We start from the raw sequence: 19,947 nt of genomic DNA, 5'->3' as shown, positions 1-19,947 counted from the left end.
AATATAAATGGAACTAATAGCATTCTGTCCCACGGCGTATATATGATAAAATTAATAAGATATCTGTGCAAATTGTTCTGAGATTATTATTAATCATGGTTAGAAGGCAGGTATAGTTTGCTAGTTACATAATATTTTAGACCCAGCCTGATCAGCCATGGCTGACGCCCATGCTCATTGTTACAAATTAAAACACAATCAACAAAATTTATTTCACAGTGAACACGTTAAAGATCGCATGCCCACCGGTGGGCCACTCCACAACGAAATTAAATTTACACGTTGGGAGTGATCACTTTAATTAAAATAAATTTAGGGGTTAAATAATGTCTACTTTAAATTATTATACATTAAAAACATAGTCAAAAAATAATATACGTAATTAACAATAAAAAAAATGCCGGTCCCTATGTGAGAAATAAGATTGTTCAATGTGTTAAAAAAGATAAATTTATTTCTAAGATAATTAATTTCATTTATATTATTAATGTTAGTTTTCAGTTTAATAGATCGTTAGTAATTAATTTATTAAAAGAAAAGACAAAACAGTTAAAAACCAAGAATATATCAAAAGAGAAATAATAAATGAGTAAACTTTTATTATAATAAAAATATCATTATACAATACTACTAACACAAATTCTTACATTCTTAAAAAAGTTCTAGAATAAAAAAAAATATAATTAGAATAAAAAATAAAGTAGGTACTAATAGTAATTAATATTTTATACTTTTTAATAGAAACAACAACTATTTTAATATCTATAGCGCAAAATTATATCTTACCCTATAACTTCGTATTTAATTAATTAAAACAAAGAAAATAAATATTTAGATTACATATGCACTGGGCTAGGAAACATTAAGTAATTAAATTATTAGTAGAAAAAAACAAGCAATTAATTAAAAAATGTACTAGGTACGAACAAAATAAATCTAGATTTATTTATTAATATAAAAAATCCTTTTAAAATAAACACTAAGGTATAACAAATATACAAACGAATGTTACAGGACATAAATCATACTATTTTGTACTCTATATTATTTAACTAAAGAATAAAAATAAATGGAATGGTCTTACTTTAATGGGCCTCAATACATCTGGTATCAGCAGATAAATCCAAATAAAATTGATATCTGTAACAAAAATAATGTTAATTTAATAAAATTTATTAATGTAATATTTAAAAATTATATGTAAATAATAATAAGGTGATTGTTAGTAATGTGGACTAATAACCATACAGCTAGCAATGTACCACTAAGTTGACCTCCACGCGGTTCTCCTTGATAACCATCGTGGTAAACTGACCTGACTTATGCTCATTTTATTTCCCTCTACTGGTATCCCGCCAGCGTAAACCGTTAGCGCAGAGGGGAGCACCATTCGATTATAATCAATAAAAAAAAAACTATAACGCGCTTATATACTTATCATATTATTCTAAGATCTCTAAATAAAATCAAGATTCTTATATATACAAAACTTTTGAAAACATCTACGCATGCTGAGGCTACCAGTAAGCAAGTCAACACTATATACTTGAACTTTTTGCAAGGGATAATTATTGTAACTTCATATTGTATGTATGTCTATGCACAGATGAATAAAAAAGAAAAATTAAAAAATATAGTATTCAATTTTCAACTCACCTCACCCTAACGCTCCGGTTGCCAGCGACGCAATAACAACGAGAACAGCAGTGGCAACCCCGCTGGCACCCACGTGGGCGCCGTAGATGGCGCCGTTACCGGGAAACTCGTCCTCTGCTGACAACTTATCTGTCAAAATGCCATCACTGGTCAGCGCCGTGCGCTCCCAGTGGGCACTTCTAGTGATTCGGGCTTTGTATCTTTGTATAAGATTTGATTTTATTTTTTATCTCATTTATTTAGTATAGATAGGTTTGATAGTACATTATTTTTATACAATGACTTGCCAAGCTGCGCAAGTTTGTTGGTATTTGTTTTTATTCTAATACTGTTGGTCGCAGCTGGTCTAGATGAACGATAAAGGGCGAGTGCAGGTGGCACTCCAAACCCGCGAAAGGACTTTTGGAGCGGCTGAAGGCCAACTCCTGCCTGACGGATACGAGGTTCGAACCTCAGTTAAGGCTGTCGTAATTTCGATTTCCATTTCAATTGGACGGGGTATCGATCGGATCGATATTTGATCTGAGAGGTTCTCCGCTCTCCTAATGGTCGCAGGATCGATTCTCGTATGCCTCAAACATTTATATAAATGATTATGATAGTTTAGTGTATATTAAGAAATTCGACTGATACTTTTATCATACAATACTTAGTTTTTAAAGAATAAATAACTAAAATATTTAACCAAGAACCTTTTAAATATAATTCCATGTGTTTAACAAAGTAACCACAGTCATGCATTTTAGTATTTTATATTAGTCCGATTTGTTATTTAATTAAAATTACATTTAAGTTACCTTTAGCTCCTATACAGTTGTTAATAATTGTAATATAGAGCAATGCATGAAAGTTATATGAGAATATTAAATTCATAAAGATGTTTTTGGAATCGTACTTTACTTTTTTTTATTCTACATAGTTCATGTCAATTTGTAATAATTAAATTGATAAATAAACATTATAATAACGTGGATCATAATTTTTGATAAATTTATATTTATTGAACAGAAAATAATTTCAAGAAAGAAAAAATAAAAGTACAACTTACAAACTTCTAAATAATAAAAAAAAAAATAAAAGAAATCATCTTAAGGTCTGCAAGAATTCAACTTTAAAGTAAATTAATAAGCTCATTATCAAATAAAAAAAATAAGATGAGTAAAAAAAGGCAAAATAAAAAAAAACCGTTAACCATAGATTAAAGATAAAGATACCAAGCCCGCGTCATTAGTCTGTGCCCACCAAACGCATGCAATTATTATACAATAGACATATTATCTACTATATAATATAAAAAAAAACTAAATAAAAAAGAAAAACCAATTAGTAAGTGCTGAAAAAAAAACATTAAAATTATTATAAAATAAAATTTAAGTAATTTATTATACATATATTATTGTATATATATATATATATATATTTATGTATATGTATATACATATAATGACTACAGTAAATATAACAAACTTATCTACTACATCCCCAGAGTTAGTTGTAAAAGCTATACTAAACTGAAATTCTAGTAGATTACTCATGAAAAGGTGAATTAGGAAAAATAATTTTTGAACTTTTATACTAATAAAACTAATACTCTCTGTCCATTACTGTTTGCTGCTGTGCAACCAAATAGACAATCCCGCAGTTGTAGAACGGATAGTATTCAATATTCCACCCAATTACGTGAGAAGTGTCACCTGTCCGTCTGTTTGCAACCGCGTCGGTACGCACTAGCCACGCTAACAATTCTCCCAAATTTAATAATTGCAATGCTCTCATTGCAATTATTAAATTTATTTTTAGGTAAGGTCCAAAATGCTGACGTATACACAGAAGCCTTGCCTTCCATAATAAATAAAATAAGAATCTTTTTATCATTGTATAGTTTAAGTAGTAAAAATAGTTTTAAAATATAAACATTTATTAAATAAATAAAAATAAATAAATAAACAAATGGATCACGTGTTCGCGCAGTTTGTATGAAAGTTTAAAAAAATAAGTTTCCATTTTTTTTGGGTTTATCCAATTCATTACTGTCTGTTGTAAACAATAATAATTACAGTAAATAATCAATAAGTATGTAGAATGTTCTGGTTATTTTGTCATATATTTTCATTATATAATAATTGACATATATACCACACACCTACTACAACGCATTTACTGAACAAATCTAATTATTGTAATTATATTTTAGAGATAAAACTTTAGAGTGCATTTTCCAAAGTTTGTAATTTTTTAGTTAATTCTGTTTAGCACTAAGTGACATATATGTATATCTTTTACGAGTAACTCACAAAACATAACTTATAATTGTAACTACTCAAATGACGATTAATAGCAACATATATCGCCGGAGCCAAAAGAAGTAAAAAAAACTACCCCAATTTTAGCATGCAATATTATTATAAACAGAAGTATAATAATAAAAATACATAAAATAATATTAACCAACAATTAATAATAAAAAATACAACACATAAATTTTTATTTTAATGAATGAATATATGAATGACATACCATTCTTACTAGGTCGACCAACTGCCACGGTGAGCGAACCCAATGAATGAATGAAAACATGTGATTATTATTTCATTCTTTAGTTTCAATCGAGTAATTATAATATAATTTATCAACTTTATGTGTGGCACTCCCTTGCTGTAGAATTGGCGGGAATTAAAGCAGTGTTGCCAACCTTAAGATATTAAAATGTTACATTCATTGTTGTAAAAAAATTCTGACAAAATCTCATATATCTATACATATAAATAAAATTGGAGTGTCTGTTTGTAATATAACCATTTTTTACTACATGCATATGAATATAAATACGGTACATACACCAAAATATCACTTTTTACAATTTTTGTCTGTCTGTTTGTTCCGGCTAATCTCTGAAATGGCTGGACCGATTTTGATGGGACTTTTATTGGCAGGTAGCTGATGTAATAAGGAGTAACTTAGGCTATCTTTATTTTAGACAAAATCTTTTTTTTTAGATAAAATAAAGTACATACCACGCGGACAAAGTCGCGTGTACAGCTAGTAATAACTAAAGGCTGTCTTACCCCGTACAGTATTTCGACCGGTTTTCGTAGGTCTCGAATACTTGTAAGAGAAATCCTCGTATCAACGGTCAAAAATGGAAGCTTGTAATTTGTACGAGGATCCTCAAACGATTCCCTGGCGTAAAGCATCAATGTAATATTAGTTTATAGTGATTCAAGAAAGTTAAATTGTGTAAGGATGTGCCCAAAATACGATCTAACACCTTGCAGAAGTGTCACACACAAAATAGTAAATATTTAGTAATATTTACCCTAAAATTTATTCCTCTATTTTAAAGCATTTTCTCGATTTCGTGCATAAAGAATAATAATAATAAATTAGTCGAATGAGCCTTATGGATTATGTCATATTACTAAATTTGTTAATTTGTGTTAAAAAAAAAAACAGCAAAATGTATTAAAAAATTTCCATCAGTTTCTTGTACATACGGTACAACTCTGGTTAGTCTGAAACTAGATGGCGTTGTGCGAATAGTCCCTGGTTATTCTCATATTAATACCAATTAAAACTATTACAATGAGTGACTTTTATCTTGTCACCATAATTTTAGAGTTAGTAAACTTCAACCTTAGTGCATTTGTATAGGGTTCACAATAGCTTACCTCCAAATTTATTCAACATGGCCATAATGACTGCATTGGTCCATCCAAAACCAGTTTGTACGACATATTCGCCACCGCCTCCGAAGCCACCGCTGATGGTAGCGTCGTACTGTAAAATATTATTTATTTATTTCAACAATATAAAAGCACCCTCATAGGAAATTCAACTTTAAAGTAAAAGACTTAACGTCCATTTTCCAATATTTGTAATTATTTAGTTGTGATCTGTACATATAAAATGTTGTGTATACATATAGTGTTAAAAACTTTATTTTCAGAAGCAGTATTTTGACATACTTTGGAACGAGTCAAAATATGTCAATAAAAAAATTGACATGTTTTTTTTATTCAAAATCAGGTCAAAAATCATTCGTTCACGTAGGACATTTTAGCCGCTATTGCACGTCAAGTTTGTTTGTTTATAACAGTATATATAATGAGTTGTGTAAAGGAGTAATAAGTTGCTTTTATTTGAGATATTTTATTTATTTTAACAAAAACTAGGTATGCCATATGGACAAATTCATAGGTAATAACTAGTATATAATAAAATTATCATATCCCTTTAATTATAACTACGACATAAATAATGTACCTATATCATTTATTATAAAAACAAATAATTAAAACATTGACCTATTAACAATATTATTAATTATAAATGTTTCAATTTCTTAGTTCCACAACTAAGCAACATGGGTTTGTCTAGCAGCTAGACCTTCATTTAGTAAGCAGAGCTGGTGTTATGGGTACTAGGCAACTGATACAAGTACTTTTGCAATTACTACTGATACAATTATATTTCTGTACATACATACATAATATACATATGAAACACCTAGACTAATACAAACAATCATACTGTGCGAATATTCGAATCTGCGACAATCGGAAAGTAAGACTGTGCTAAGCCGTTAGACTACAAAGGCCATCAAATAAAGATATTACCTTTTCTAACATAGCTGCATTCTTCTTCCACACTTCAAAGTTGGACCGGACCCACTTTGTGGCAATTTCGTTGGCGTATCTCGTAGCATCAGGGAGACCGGTGTTGGCAAGGCCCATCACCACAATATACTGTAGTGGTGGCCAGGCATTAGGGTAGTCCCACTGTTCACCCGAATGCTCAAACGTCGCTGGAATTCCACCTTCGTAATTATCCACCTGAGATAAAAATCGGTCAAGTGTGAATCGGATTTGGACAGAAGGGTTTTATTTATAACAAGCGAGTTGTAATCCATCAAAGACAAGGATTACAAATATCTTATTTTTGCCTTGTACTATACTACGACACGTATGTTTTATACATATAAACCTTCCTCTTGAATCATTCTATCTATTGTTGAAAATTACATTAAACTCTGTTGCATAATTTAAAAGATATAAGCGAACAGACAGATGCAGTGACTTAGTTTTATACTATGTAAAGATGATAACGGAATAGTGCACCCCTATACGCTAGCGGTATACGCGGGCGGGGCACAAGTGGAAGATATCATCTTCCACTGGTGCCCCTGGTGATGAGTATGAGGTCAGGTCACCCCATCGTGGAAAAATCACCAGAAATTTATTATGATGGTGACTACTTAAAAAGACTGATTATTTCTTTGGATTATCAATTTGGAAAGCACTACGAAAAGATGAGCAAGAGCAGTCTGTCTGTATGCCTATTTGTTCCGGCTAATCTTTGAAATGGCTGGACCGATTATGACAGCAATACGTCAGAACTAGCTAATATTTAAGGATAAAAACCTATACACACCTTAACTTTGTCCAAATAATTCATGACCCTATTCACATAGTATTCCTTTCTTGTTTTATCGTAGCTGCCAGTCCATAATGGTGCTAAGTTGCTTGGGTAGAAGTAGTCCCGAGGTCTGCCTGACTCCAGGCTGAAATCCAGCCAAACTCCCACGTCCTCATGCCATAAAACCTGGTGAGAAGATTTTTATGGGTACACTACATCTGTCGGTTGTCTGGAAGAGATTGCCTCTAGCGATAAGACCGCCTTTTGTACTTCCATATCTCTTTTCTGTATAATTCTTATGTATTAATTCTATTGGTGCAATAGAGTTTACAAATAAATAAATAATAACATCCAGACTTATGTACGATACGTCATAATTTTTATAAGGTGGAGTTTCATGAGAACTCATAATTCAATGACTGTACTGCTTACTTTATATATAATAAAGATTATCATAAAAAAATATCCTGGACAAATAAGAGCGTTATCTATTGTCAAAATAAGAGCGAGAGAAGAATCTTCACATTCACCTAGTTAGTGTTTAGTATGATCGACAACTTGAAGTCTTAACTTACAATATGTTCTCCCATAGCTTTAAGAAATCCTGCACATATAATAGATACAGTACATAGTCTAGGAGTCCATAGACTACTTAGGGACTATAGTCAAAGAATTGAATGCAAATATGCTTGCGGCCTAGCATATACATACAGGGGGTTCTTCCGCGGGCCCATTTGGGCTGCCGGGTACCGGCCTTGAGCATATGCTCATTACCCGGACACACTGCTGGGGTGAGTAAGTGAGCTAAGCATATTTGGATTCAATTTTCTAACAAATATATAGATTTACCTTTTCGATAGCCTCCATGTATCTCTCGTACACTACTCTATAATACTCCGCTTTGGCCACGTTCCCGACGCGCCTGTGGAAGTCTTGTAACAATTTGGCGTTCCAGGACATTATAGAATTCAGGTCCACTGGTATTATGGAGCGGGTCTTTAGGTTTGTGAGATTACCTGTAAAATATAAACAAAATATTAGAATTAATTTTTGTTAACTAATCGTGCGCCACACGCTACCCGCGTGAATATAGCTTCTATATATATATATATAGGTGCGTACTATGTTTTTATTTACAATTAAAAATACACGATATTATTTTCGAAAAAATAATATCGTTATTAATTGGACAGCTCGGTGGTCTACCAGCTTTACTTCCGATGGTCGCAGGTTAGATTCCTCACATGATACAAACATTTTGTATTTATGAGTACGATTGCTTGTATCGGTCTGGATTTTTCTATGGTCTGGATTGTATACTTATATGTTTTATAAAAAAATATCTATGTATTTATATGGGTATTAGACAACTAGTCTAATACCCATAACACAAGCTCTGCTTAGCATGAAACTAGATGGCGTTGTATGAATTGTCACGGGTTATTATTATTCATTCATTCATAAAACTGATAAGTTGGCTCGATTAAGATACACTTTAAATAAACCCACCTTTGTTAGTTCCATTCAAAATAAACCACCTGGTGGAGAAATCCCAACCAGATTCCGCTGCAGCCTTTAGTTCAGCGTAGAACTCTTCTTTCTTATCGAACGTATCAAAATGCCTGAAGAGAAATCATGTAATTACCATATCAGGAAATAAGGGTATATGAGGGTGTGTTTATGGTTTTATTTGTATAAATATAATATAGGTATACAAGAGGCGTGTAATTAATAATAAATATATAGACGTATAATATATGGTAGATTTAATATATCATAAGTCTGTAATAGACCTACATGAATAAAGACATTTTGAATTTTGAATTCTTTTTTAATCTGTTAAAAACTTTCGCTGTATCTAATGGCATTGGGAGCCTAAGAATTTCCAATTCCTATGAAATCCAGCTATATACGTATATAAAAAAAACTGCATAATAAATTTAAAAATAACAGAATAAAAGATATATTTATAGATATTATCTCTGATCAACGAGACGGTTGACTGGTAGAGAATGCCATCAGGCATTAAATCCGACTTGTATACCATTTTGTGTGCGAAACAATAAATAAAGAAATAAATATTTTAACATACTTAGCACAGTCGATGTCTTCTTTGTAACTCTCGGGCCTAGGACCTTGTGACTGGTCGATGAATCTTGACAATTTATACCTGTAACATACATTTATCTAATTTACTACTAGTGGTCGCCCAGTGGTCGAAAACCGACAATAAATGATTTAACATTCAGTAAGACTATAGATAAATAATATTAAAGATAATCGATATTAATCTATTCTCAATTTGACCACAGACAAACAAAAATCAAAAGAGTATATATATATATATGTGTGTGTGTCAAACACATGTCAAACACAGTGTGTGTGATCTTTTTATTTATTTAATGTATTTTTAAGCATAATTATAACAAAAAATATTAAGATTCTACTCCATCTTCATATCTTATATATAAAGTTCTCGTGTCACAGTTTTCGTTCCCATACTCTTCCGAAATGACTTGACCGATTCTCATGAAATTTTGTGAGCGTATTGAGTAGGTCTGAGAATCGGCCAACATCTATTTTTCATCCCCCAAAATGTTAGGGGTGGTCCACCCCTAATTTTTTTTTATTTTAAAGCAAAACAACGTTTTCCGGGACAGTAAACTATAATTTTGCAAAATTTCATATAATACAGTCCGCACAATTTTTGTAAAAAGGCGAATAAAGTTTTGTATACATGTATTAATATATAGATATACCATGTATGAAATTTGAATAATTATATGCTTTTGTATTTGTTGACATTTTAATGTAATCGGAATGGCAAATAAGCTGTTATTTATATTATTAACTGGGTTTTAACACGAATAGTTTTATTTTATTTATTTGTTTGATTCAGGCTTTTATGGTAAATAAAAGTATTTTACGTTTCTCGAAGTTAAAACCTATTTAATAAAATAAATAATATATATTAAACTCTCATGAATAAAGGTTTGTGGTAATGAACTTACATATTGCCGTTATGCTCCACTTCGACAGTATGATTGGTGATCCAAAAGTCGAACTCCTTATCCAAAGTGTGTAAGTGTTTCCGGAGGAACTCCTCATCATCCAATTCTTCCATTATTAGCTGCATCATTGGTATCAGGAGAGGGGGTTGAGATCTGGAGAAAAATAAAAATTAATCGTTAAAAAAAACAATGACGACAAGACCAATTTCATAGCTATTGAAAATATGTATGTAGTTTTAAGAATTTAAGTTTGTAATACAAAAGCGTACATAGACTATCGGACGGTAGTTATGTCTGTTCTTATTAAATAACAATAATTAAAAAAAAACAGACGAAGTTGCAGGTAATATATTAATACACTAATGAATGATTAGTAAATCATTTTTGTAAGTTATTAAAATAATAATAATGACACAGTTCCAAGCTCAGTAGAGCTTATGTTATGGGTACTAAACAACTATTAGAAATACTTAAATACCTACATAAAAGATGTAGGTATGTGTGGATACATAAATAATATACGTTGCAAACATCCAGTCCAAGAAAACAATTACACACTGCGAAAAATCGAACCCCGCGCTATTACAATTAAGGCGGTGTGCTAATCCGATAGACCAACGAGGCCGTAATGATAAGAGATAATGATTTGCAAATAAATATATACAAATAATAAGCAAACAAACGTCATAACAAGGCTCACCTCATGGCATAGTATATTCTGCCACCGTTAGGAATGAACCCTATCCTGTCAACAACATCTAAGAAGTTGGATACCATCCCTTTGGCTGTATCACTCATTTCCGACAGCAGCAGACCCTTGATGATCCAGTACGAGTCCCAGTAATAGAACTCTCGGAAGCGACCACCTAGAAGACAATATAAAAATTATCGAATCTATGGACTAAAAACCTAACCTATGGTTTGGATGAGCCCTAACGGCCTTATTACAAAAAGATAAACCTGGTTTAGCACTAGTAATAAACCATTCACCAATGTATTCCTTATTACAAAATGAAGTTTATCTCAAAATCGTGATTCGTCTATGGTCTAAAGTTAGACCTGCGATGCCCCTAGTTTAACAGTGGTCTAAATCCAAAAAGTCGAAATCCAAATTAAAAATTGTTGTTGTAAGTTGTTGTTTTTCGAAAAATATTTTAACTAAATTAAAAATATATTAACAAAATATATTTAAAGCTAATTTTACGATAATAAAAATATATAAAAGACGTTATTTATTATTTTTTCACTCGTTTGACTTTGAAATAGTCACCATTCGAATCGATCCAATAAAAATATCCCGCCGTTCCTTTTCTCCGTATAGGACTCCTACTTGTAATTTAAAACTGATTTTCAGCCTAATAGTACATTAACAAATATTATATATTAATGAAATAGTTATAATGAAGACATAGATAAATAGAAATAAATTTATTTTTAGTTTATACATTTTTATTTGAAGTAATATTATTTTTTATCATCATCAATCAGATTTAAACCGACTGATTAGATATTTAAAACTCACGTTGGTATCCACTAATTCAGGAGGCATTGAAATTACATCCTTACCTGGTACAATAACAGGGTTGTCCACGTATATAATTGAGTATAACTCCTGGTGTTGCTTCACTTCTTCTTTCATCTTTCTGCCGAGTTTCAACCACAGTTCATTCAGTTGAGACGCCCATTTGTGGAGAAGGGGGTCCTTAATTCTTTCAAGAAATGCTGTGGAAGAATGGGTTACTGGTCAATGTCACTTACATATACCATTAGCGATAATATATAAAGAGAAGTTAGTATGTTCGGAGTAATCTCCGGTACTACATAATCGATATTAGCAAATATTTAGTGTTGGATAGCCCATTTATCCCAGAAGGCTATAGACTATATAACGTCACACTACAACGCATAAGAGTGGAGCTGTAATGTTGCAAAAACGGGAAAAATGCAGACGACTTCGGCAGCTAGTACTTCATATAGCATAATCCATATATATACCCACCTATTATTCTTTTATATAAAGAATATTAGCTTATTAAGAATATTAGCTATTTATTCTATCTTATTTTATCTAATATTAGGATCGGCGCCAAAATGTCGTGTTCATTTCTATTCACTTTCTGTAATTAATTCATTGCTTTGCTCTCATACCGTTATTCTAAGCCGGCGCAGTTTGTCATCTTCTTCTACTGATCTCCATTTATACACATCATCTTTCACACAAGTCCATCCATCTCTTTTTAGACCTTCCTCTACCGTCACTGTTTTCCTTTAAAATACCTATATTACTACGCATCACATGCCCATCCCAAGACAAACGATTACTCTTCGACTATTTCAATACTGGCACTACTTTCATACTTATACTGATGTATTCATTCTTTATCTTGTCCATTCTTGTCACAGCACACACAAGTCAAAATACAAGTGAATATGTAACAGTAAAAATAAATGCTATACCAGGGTTATTCTTCCAATCAAGAGGTCTCCAATCCTCGAACTCTGATCCTGCAGGATCGAAGTTGTCATTCACAAATTGCAGGATATCAGCCTTCGTCGGTTGGGAACCTGTCCTGAAAAAATACAGTATTATATAATAAACATCACTATTGACGTATTTTCTAGAGGTAGACTGCAAAAAGTCGCCTGCGTGGGTACTTTCAGCTGCCTTTAAGCAGCTTGCTTTACTATTTCGGTTGTAAAGTGCAGATTATGCAGTGAAATTAGAGACAAATTAAATGAAATAAGAGGACAAGAGAATTGACATTGCAGTTTTCCGGAATGGCAACGCATGAGTAGTATCACAGTCGTTACATGATAACGTGATGCCTGTAGAGCTGTTCATGTAGACGATAGTAGTCTCAGTTTCAATCAGGTGGACCGTCAGCTTCTTTGCCATTCCAAGAATAGATCAGTGCGTTACACATAGATCTAATACAAGCTGTTGCACATGACTTTCGCAATTTTTGAGATAAAAGTTGTCCTATCAAAAATTAAAGGCATATAGTCATAAAAAGGTAACAATTAGGAAAACAGATACACTATTATGTATATATTAATAGCTAATGTATATGAGCAAAACAAAGAGGCACCAATGGGCCGCCTTATCGCTGAAAAGAGTTTTGTTCTGCATTCATATTTGTAATATTAAAAAAACTAAGTGAAATCAAGTGATTACCTGTTCATCAATTCTCTGAAATGCTCCATCGTTATATTTGGGGATATTTTTATCTTCATATCCACGAAGGTCTTGGAATCATTGTACAGGCCGGCCATCTGGACCGTGTCTAACAGCGGTCCGTGGCAGTAGATCAGACTGCAATTAAGACAATACAGTGATTAAATACTTACAGCCTCGGTGGTCTAGTGGTTTAGTACACCGCTTAGTTCCGATGGTGCGGGTTTGAATCCTCGAACGGTACAAACATTTGTATTCACGGTATGACTGTTTGTATTGGTCTGGGTGTTTTCTATGTCGATGTCTTTATATCAGTTATCAAATACCCATAAGACAAGCTCTGCTTAACTTGGGACTAGATGACGCTGTATGAGATGTCCTGAGATATTATCATTATTAAATAAAATTATCACTTTATGTAATGTACAATGGATCTGGATTTTTTTTTGTATGAAATCAAATTAAAATTTCTATATTCGTGTCGGTCTATTACAGTCTCTTTTGATATGTCAAATGTACTCTACTCGCTGATCTGTAATAGTTATTAACATCTGGTAATTCTTTTGTGGACTCCGGCGATACAGGTTCGGCTAGTGCGGGGTCCAATATATAATATAATAAACTATATATGTTTCAAAATAAATAAAGAAATAAAAAAAATACTAATATATTTAATTTATATATGGAATGGTAAAGCAAGTACTTTAAACCAGTCTCTCATAACATGAATTTGTGTGAATGAATGAACCATCATCATGACGTCATATCATTATGAACAATCTCATAATTGAATCACATTACGGCAAGCTGGCTACGTACAGATGTAGACAATACGTCATAAACCAGTTGAAACCAGCTGCTTCTAACAGACGTGCATACACACAACATGGTAACAGACCACGTCTAGTGTCAGTAGGATTTGTTTACTTTGAGACGCGTTGTACCCTCACTGTTGCCAGATTAAAATGTTCTCTAAAATCCCCTCAAATCATCAAAATTAAAATGCCCAACGTGTTCTGAGGACCTTTTTAATTTGACAGATTATCCTTATTTTTTGTGGATCGTTTCTCGGATCTGTTGTGCTGTTTTTTTTTGTCGCTTATTTAATTAATTTGTAATATATATGTTTTAATACACTGGTAGCTTTATATATTCATCTACACTATATGTCCATTAATAATCTATGTTCTTTATCTCTATTTTTCGGCTGCTACTGGCTCACATTCATGTAGGTTTTAGTTAGAAAGCTTATTGGATGGATGACAATAAGCATCCCAAAATACACCAACTGGTGATTTTTTCGCCATAACACATTTTTTTACTAAATTTTAATTCCTCGCCATAAATTCCTTCTAAATTTCGGGAGAAACACCAACCTAGCATGACTGTGTCTGAATGCCGATAACAATTCTTGTCATAGTATTGTAGGACTAAAGTTAGAACCTATGTAACGACGGCCTGAGCCAAGGTTCGAACCCCTAGCGGTGCCCTCAGACTTACAGTCGTATCCGTCTGATGGGAGTTAGCATTCAGCCGCTCCAAACGTCCTTCCGCGAGTTTGGAGTGCCATCTGCACTCGGCCCCTATCGTCCGGTGAAGCTGTATGGCCAGCTGCGACCAACAGCATTAGAGTAGCCCGAAAAAAGTTGTTGTTGTGTACTGTTTTTAATGGATGCATATGGACTGTTGTATACAATTGCATTAACGTTATGACTTACATCCCATCTGTCATTTAGTACCTACTATATGAAGAGAGGGAAGGGAGGAGTCCTCCTCCTCTCCTCCGGAGAACTTATCCTCTGGAGGAGGATAAGTAACGTGGAGTAATCCCATCGCTGTACTGTCAGGTTGACCTCCGCGCGGCGCTCCCTGGAAACGTGGTTTGCCATTTGCAAAAATGGGTTATCAGACCTGACTTCATGCTCATTTTATCACCCTCCACTGGTGCCTCGCCAGAACCGTTAGCGTAAACGGATGCATCATTCCATTAACATCCATAAAAAAATCTATTTGGCTCACCAGTGAAAGATGATAGAAAGGGGATTGTAGTCTTGTCTTGTTGAAGAGGATGAAAGGTGACCTATTTCACGTTAACTTAATTTATATTTTGTTTAATCGAACTCCGCTACCATTAGCATATGAGAGACCACAAATATTTAGTGTCAGAACCTGACCACCACTACGAGAAGCGTTATGACCTTCTCTATTAGTGACCATTGCACCATTCGTGGCGGTCAGACGGGTTCACCATTCCACTATCATCCATTAAAAACAGTATATTTTGTACTTCAAATCATGAATTGTTACAGATTCGCAGCTCAACTATTGCACCGGAAACGACGTTTAGGTTCGTTGGCATTTAATAAATAACTATTTACACAGTTAATTCTACTGTACAATGCTTGTTCAGGCGCAAGGCCGTCTGTAGACACAACTACATCCGGTTTCTACTGATTTTTATATGTAACTAGTTTATTTGTAGTTTTGTTCAAGTCGTATCTTTCAGCAAAGTATGAACATAAATAAAAAAATTAATGATTGTTTCTTCTGTATGAATAAAAAAAATACATGGTCGATAAAAATTTTTTTCATCAATAGACAGATCATTATCAGCGATTAGCATAAGGTCTTATTCAAATAGGTTAACACCAGGTCATACTTGTATACATACATTTTTTATAGCATAGGAGACAAATGATCTTGCGGCTCACCTAATGGTAAGGGTAGGTTAAAGGTGACACAAACAAGCTTACTGTGACATTTATATAGTAATAATATTAATGGGGATTATTCTGACTTCATAAAATAATTCGCATATCATACAAGCGATAATGTATAGCAAGGATTTAAGATATATTCAATTTAATTTATGACGAAATAGATGATTTGTTTTATCAGAAATGTTTATAAAAAAACTAGCTGTGCCCGCGGTTTCACCCGCGTGAGATTTATAGCCTATATGTTATTCTGATGTATGAGCTATATTACTGTAAAGTTTCATCAAAATCTGTTCAGTAGTTATTGCGTGAAAGAGTACCAAACATCCATCCATACAACAAACTTTTAATGTTTTATTATATTACTAAGATATGACTACAATTAAAATAATTTATTGTCATTGTCCTATTTAAAAAACAATGTAATTTACATAACCATTAAATAATGGTACAAAGACCATATTCTGGTGATATTGTTTTAAATTCATTAATATTAATACTTTAACCAACAGGGAAAGAACCTGTAGCTTAATAAAATAGCTTCTAAATGCCTAACAATAATTAGTGTCGAATTTCTGGACTGAGGGTTTTCAAAGTATCCAATGGTAGCCGTTACCCATTGTTTCTTGTAAATACGTAAGTCATAATATATATAATATGTATATACATAATATATATAGCTAACATAACACCGAGATATACAATCATACTTATTAAAATTTTATAAGTTTGTAAAACGCGAGAATAGCATAGCGAATAGGTTTAAATAATAATAAAATTCAGACAGAACTATCTAGACCAAGCTAAGCAGAGCTTGTGTTATGAGTACATCTGATAGAAACACTATTTGTTTTATGTATATATAAGGGCCTATGCGTCGTTTCAGCTCTTTTCGTGGCTGTGATAACCAATACGAGAGCGGCATGGCCCACCACACGCTTGACAAGAGAAATTATTGGCAGTTCTGAGCCGGTATATACATACAATACATACATAATAATAATAATGATAATAATCATCCCAACATCCCTACACACTAGCCTCAAGATATTACAACTTTACCCACTTACTTTCATACTTCTCCAAAAAGCTGTAATACTGAACACTTGTAGAATAGTCCGCAAATGTTTGTCTTCCGCTTAAAAATTATACATACTCATCAATCATCATTTATACTGTCATTGTTTGGTGATTTTTACCCGCAATGATAAGTCTATTACCCCATCATATATAAAGAAATAATAATAATAACCCTTGACAACTCACACAGCCCCAAACCATGCAGAGCTTGACAGAAATACACGTTCATAAATATTTTTTTTTATATATAATATACATAGAAAATACCCAGACCAAATCATACTCCTGAATAATAATAATATATATAATAATATATTTATTCATTTTTTTACACAATGTCAGTAATTTATAGGCCGTAACATCTGTGCTAGGGAATCCCTGTGTTACAGATGTTATTTCCTTCCACAATGGTTGGTTCAATTTTACAGTTTTTACGTAGCTTTGACGTACTTTAATTTTGAATACATATGTATATCTGCATCATGCGAGGAATAGAACTGGAAACCATCGAAAGTTAAGGCTATGCTAAACAGCTAGACCAACAGGGCCTTAAATACAAATATCTGCATCGCGGGAAGAATCAAACTCGCCACCATCGGATATAAAAGTAGAACTATTTTGCTGTAAATATATGTTGAAGAACTCACCTATCACAAGTAGGGGGGAGGCTGCTCCGGTCCCCTCCCACAATCTTTACAAACACCAACAAGCACCACACCTTCATCACACTACACTTTATCGACAGCATATTCATAATATCACTTTATCACCTTAAATCTAATATCACTCAAAATGAAGGAACTTCACTATATATCACTAGGAGTTTTAGTCTTAATGGACTTTGGTTTTTAAGGGTACCACATTAGGGTCCAGTTTACGTGTTCAAATATGTGCTTAAGATTTTGAACGGCTTCCTTCTGAATGGACGGGATGTCATTTTGGGTGGTATGGCTGTATTGGTAGACTAGCTCGCATCAACCATGCCTAAGTTGGATCTGTAACAAACAAAGATATTAATTAATTAAAGGAATCGAACTCACTACCAGCGTCATAGTTTCCCACCCGTTAGAACATAGGATATTTCGAGTCTTTACGTGTAAAATCTTATACCGCATCTAGAGGGAAAATGTGTTAGTTTTTTTTTCTATGGATGATTATGGAATGGTGCACCAGCCTGCGCTAACGTTTACGCTTGCAGGCCACCAGTGGAGGTTGCTAGGATATGAGCATGAGGTCAGGTAAGTTAGCCCATCGTGACGAAGTCACCATGAAATTTATCTATATATTAGGAGGTCAACTTGACAGTAAATTGCTAGAGTCCACATATTATTTATATTACAAACTTTAACATTACTAATATTGTAAGAAAACTTTGTCACCAGCTGTAATAATTGATAAACATCTAATTAAACAAGTAGAAAATATAATTTAAATTAATTAAATTACGTAAGAAATAAGATTCACAAAAAATAATCATATTAAACTACTTTATTTCGATTATAATAATAATCATAACAAAATGTTGGAAAACTCACACGGTGCCATCTACTTCCAAGCAAAGTAGAGCTTGTGTTATGGGTACTAAACTGATACCAATACATAATATACATAGAAAACATCCAGAACAATATAAACAATCATACTCATCAATACAAATGCTTGTACCGTGCCAGGACTCGAATCAGTTAGCTCATTGTGGCTAATTAACCACGATGGACTGTAGAAGAGGGGGAACATGGTAGATTGGTAGTCATGTTATTTAATAGGATAAAAAATATATACGAGTATAATAGAAAACCACTGCTATATATTTAGCTAATTATATTAAAGCAAATAATTTGTTAATTACATACCTATCAAAATTAACCATTGTCATATCTCTACGATTATTTTTAACTAGATGTGCCCTCGGCTACATCCGAGTATAATTTACAGCCTGTGTTATTCTGATGTATAAGCTATATTATTGTAAAGTTTCATTAAAATCCATTCAGTAAATTTTGTGTGAAATAGTAATAAACATCCATCCATCCACACTTAAAAACTTCCACGTACATAATATTAGTATGACTAGTAGACTCTCCCGGATTCGCCCGAGTACGACCCGGGTGCGTGCGCCGACAAATATCAGCATAATTTTGTGAATTCACCACAATGGGCTAACTGATCTGACTTCAAGATCATCCTATAGGAGGAAAAGGAATTGGTAGTATTGTGGACTAATACCCATATTACTAGTAATGTACCATGCGGTTCCCCCTGGAGACCATCATGACAAATTCCAAGTGAATTTTTCACGATGGGCTAACTGACCTGACCTCATGTTCACCTTATCATTCTCCATTGGTAACCCGGCTGTGTATAAATCATACTATCATACTATTATCCACCACATGATCACTTGATCACCTCCCACCATTCCATCATCAACCATATAAATATACTCACAATAACAATAACCACTTTTATTTCTTGTGAAAGTAATTCAGTATATTCTCAAATTAAATTAAAAGTAATACCTACAAAACTAATAATTAATAGAAATTTAATAATAATCGTACACTTCCAGTAAAATGTTTAAGACCACTGATTAAATAATTAAATAGCACAGTTCCAGCGAAATGTTTATGACTGCTGAATAATAAACTTCAATATTGCGATGTACTTGAGACGTGTTTCTGTGAGCACAGAGTAATAGGAACTGAGGGCAATCAACAGCAATCGCGAAATCGCAACAAGTGTCATCCGGAGCTCACCTATTGTTACGTATAGTGAGCGACGCAAGACATGAGAGATAGCGGGTGGTAAACAAATTTTATTTTCAAATTAGTTGTACCCGCGAATTCGACGCGTGGAATTTAACTTTATTTTTCTAAAATAAAAATAGCCTAAG

At 33.0% G+C, this 19,947-nt stretch overlaps 1 protein-coding gene across 1 annotated transcript in view; it reads right to left on the bottom strand.

Annotated features, from left to right (window-relative positions):
* The window catches only part of LOC131846232 (trehalase-like), a 71,274-nt gene that overhangs the window by 14,016 nt on the left and 37,311 nt on the right, over positions 1–19,947 (bottom strand). Inside the window, exons 2-14 of the mRNA XM_059195487.1 lie at positions 17,702–18,049; positions 13,258–13,395; positions 12,540–12,652; positions 11,649–11,804; positions 10,783–10,948; positions 10,083–10,235; positions 9,164–9,241; positions 8,581–8,693; positions 7,921–8,087; positions 7,087–7,257; positions 6,273–6,488; positions 5,325–5,433; positions 1,662–1,785 (exon numbers count right to left, since the gene is read on the bottom strand). Of these exons, the coding sequence (XP_059051470.1) occupies positions 1,662–1,785; positions 5,325–5,433; positions 6,273–6,488; positions 7,087–7,257; positions 7,921–8,087; positions 8,581–8,693; positions 9,164–9,241; positions 10,083–10,235; positions 10,783–10,948; positions 11,649–11,804; positions 12,540–12,652; positions 13,258–13,395; positions 17,702–17,808 (1,811 nt within the window). The 5' untranslated portion in view covers positions 17,809–18,049. The remainder of the gene's footprint in view (positions 1–1,661; positions 1,786–5,324; positions 5,434–6,272; positions 6,489–7,086; positions 7,258–7,920; positions 8,088–8,580; positions 8,694–9,163; positions 9,242–10,082; positions 10,236–10,782; positions 10,949–11,648; positions 11,805–12,539; positions 12,653–13,257; positions 13,396–17,701; positions 18,050–19,947) is intronic.

The sequence above is a fragment of the Achroia grisella genome, unplaced genomic scaffold (assembly GCF_030625045.1).
Source record: "Achroia grisella isolate CSIRO2021 unplaced genomic scaffold, CSIRO_AGI_Agris_v1 utg507, whole genome shotgun sequence".
Lineage (NCBI taxonomy): Eukaryota > Metazoa > Arthropoda > Insecta > Lepidoptera > Pyralidae > Achroia > Achroia grisella.
Note: the sequence above shows the minus strand (reverse complement) of the source record. Positions and strands in the feature narration are given on the sequence as shown.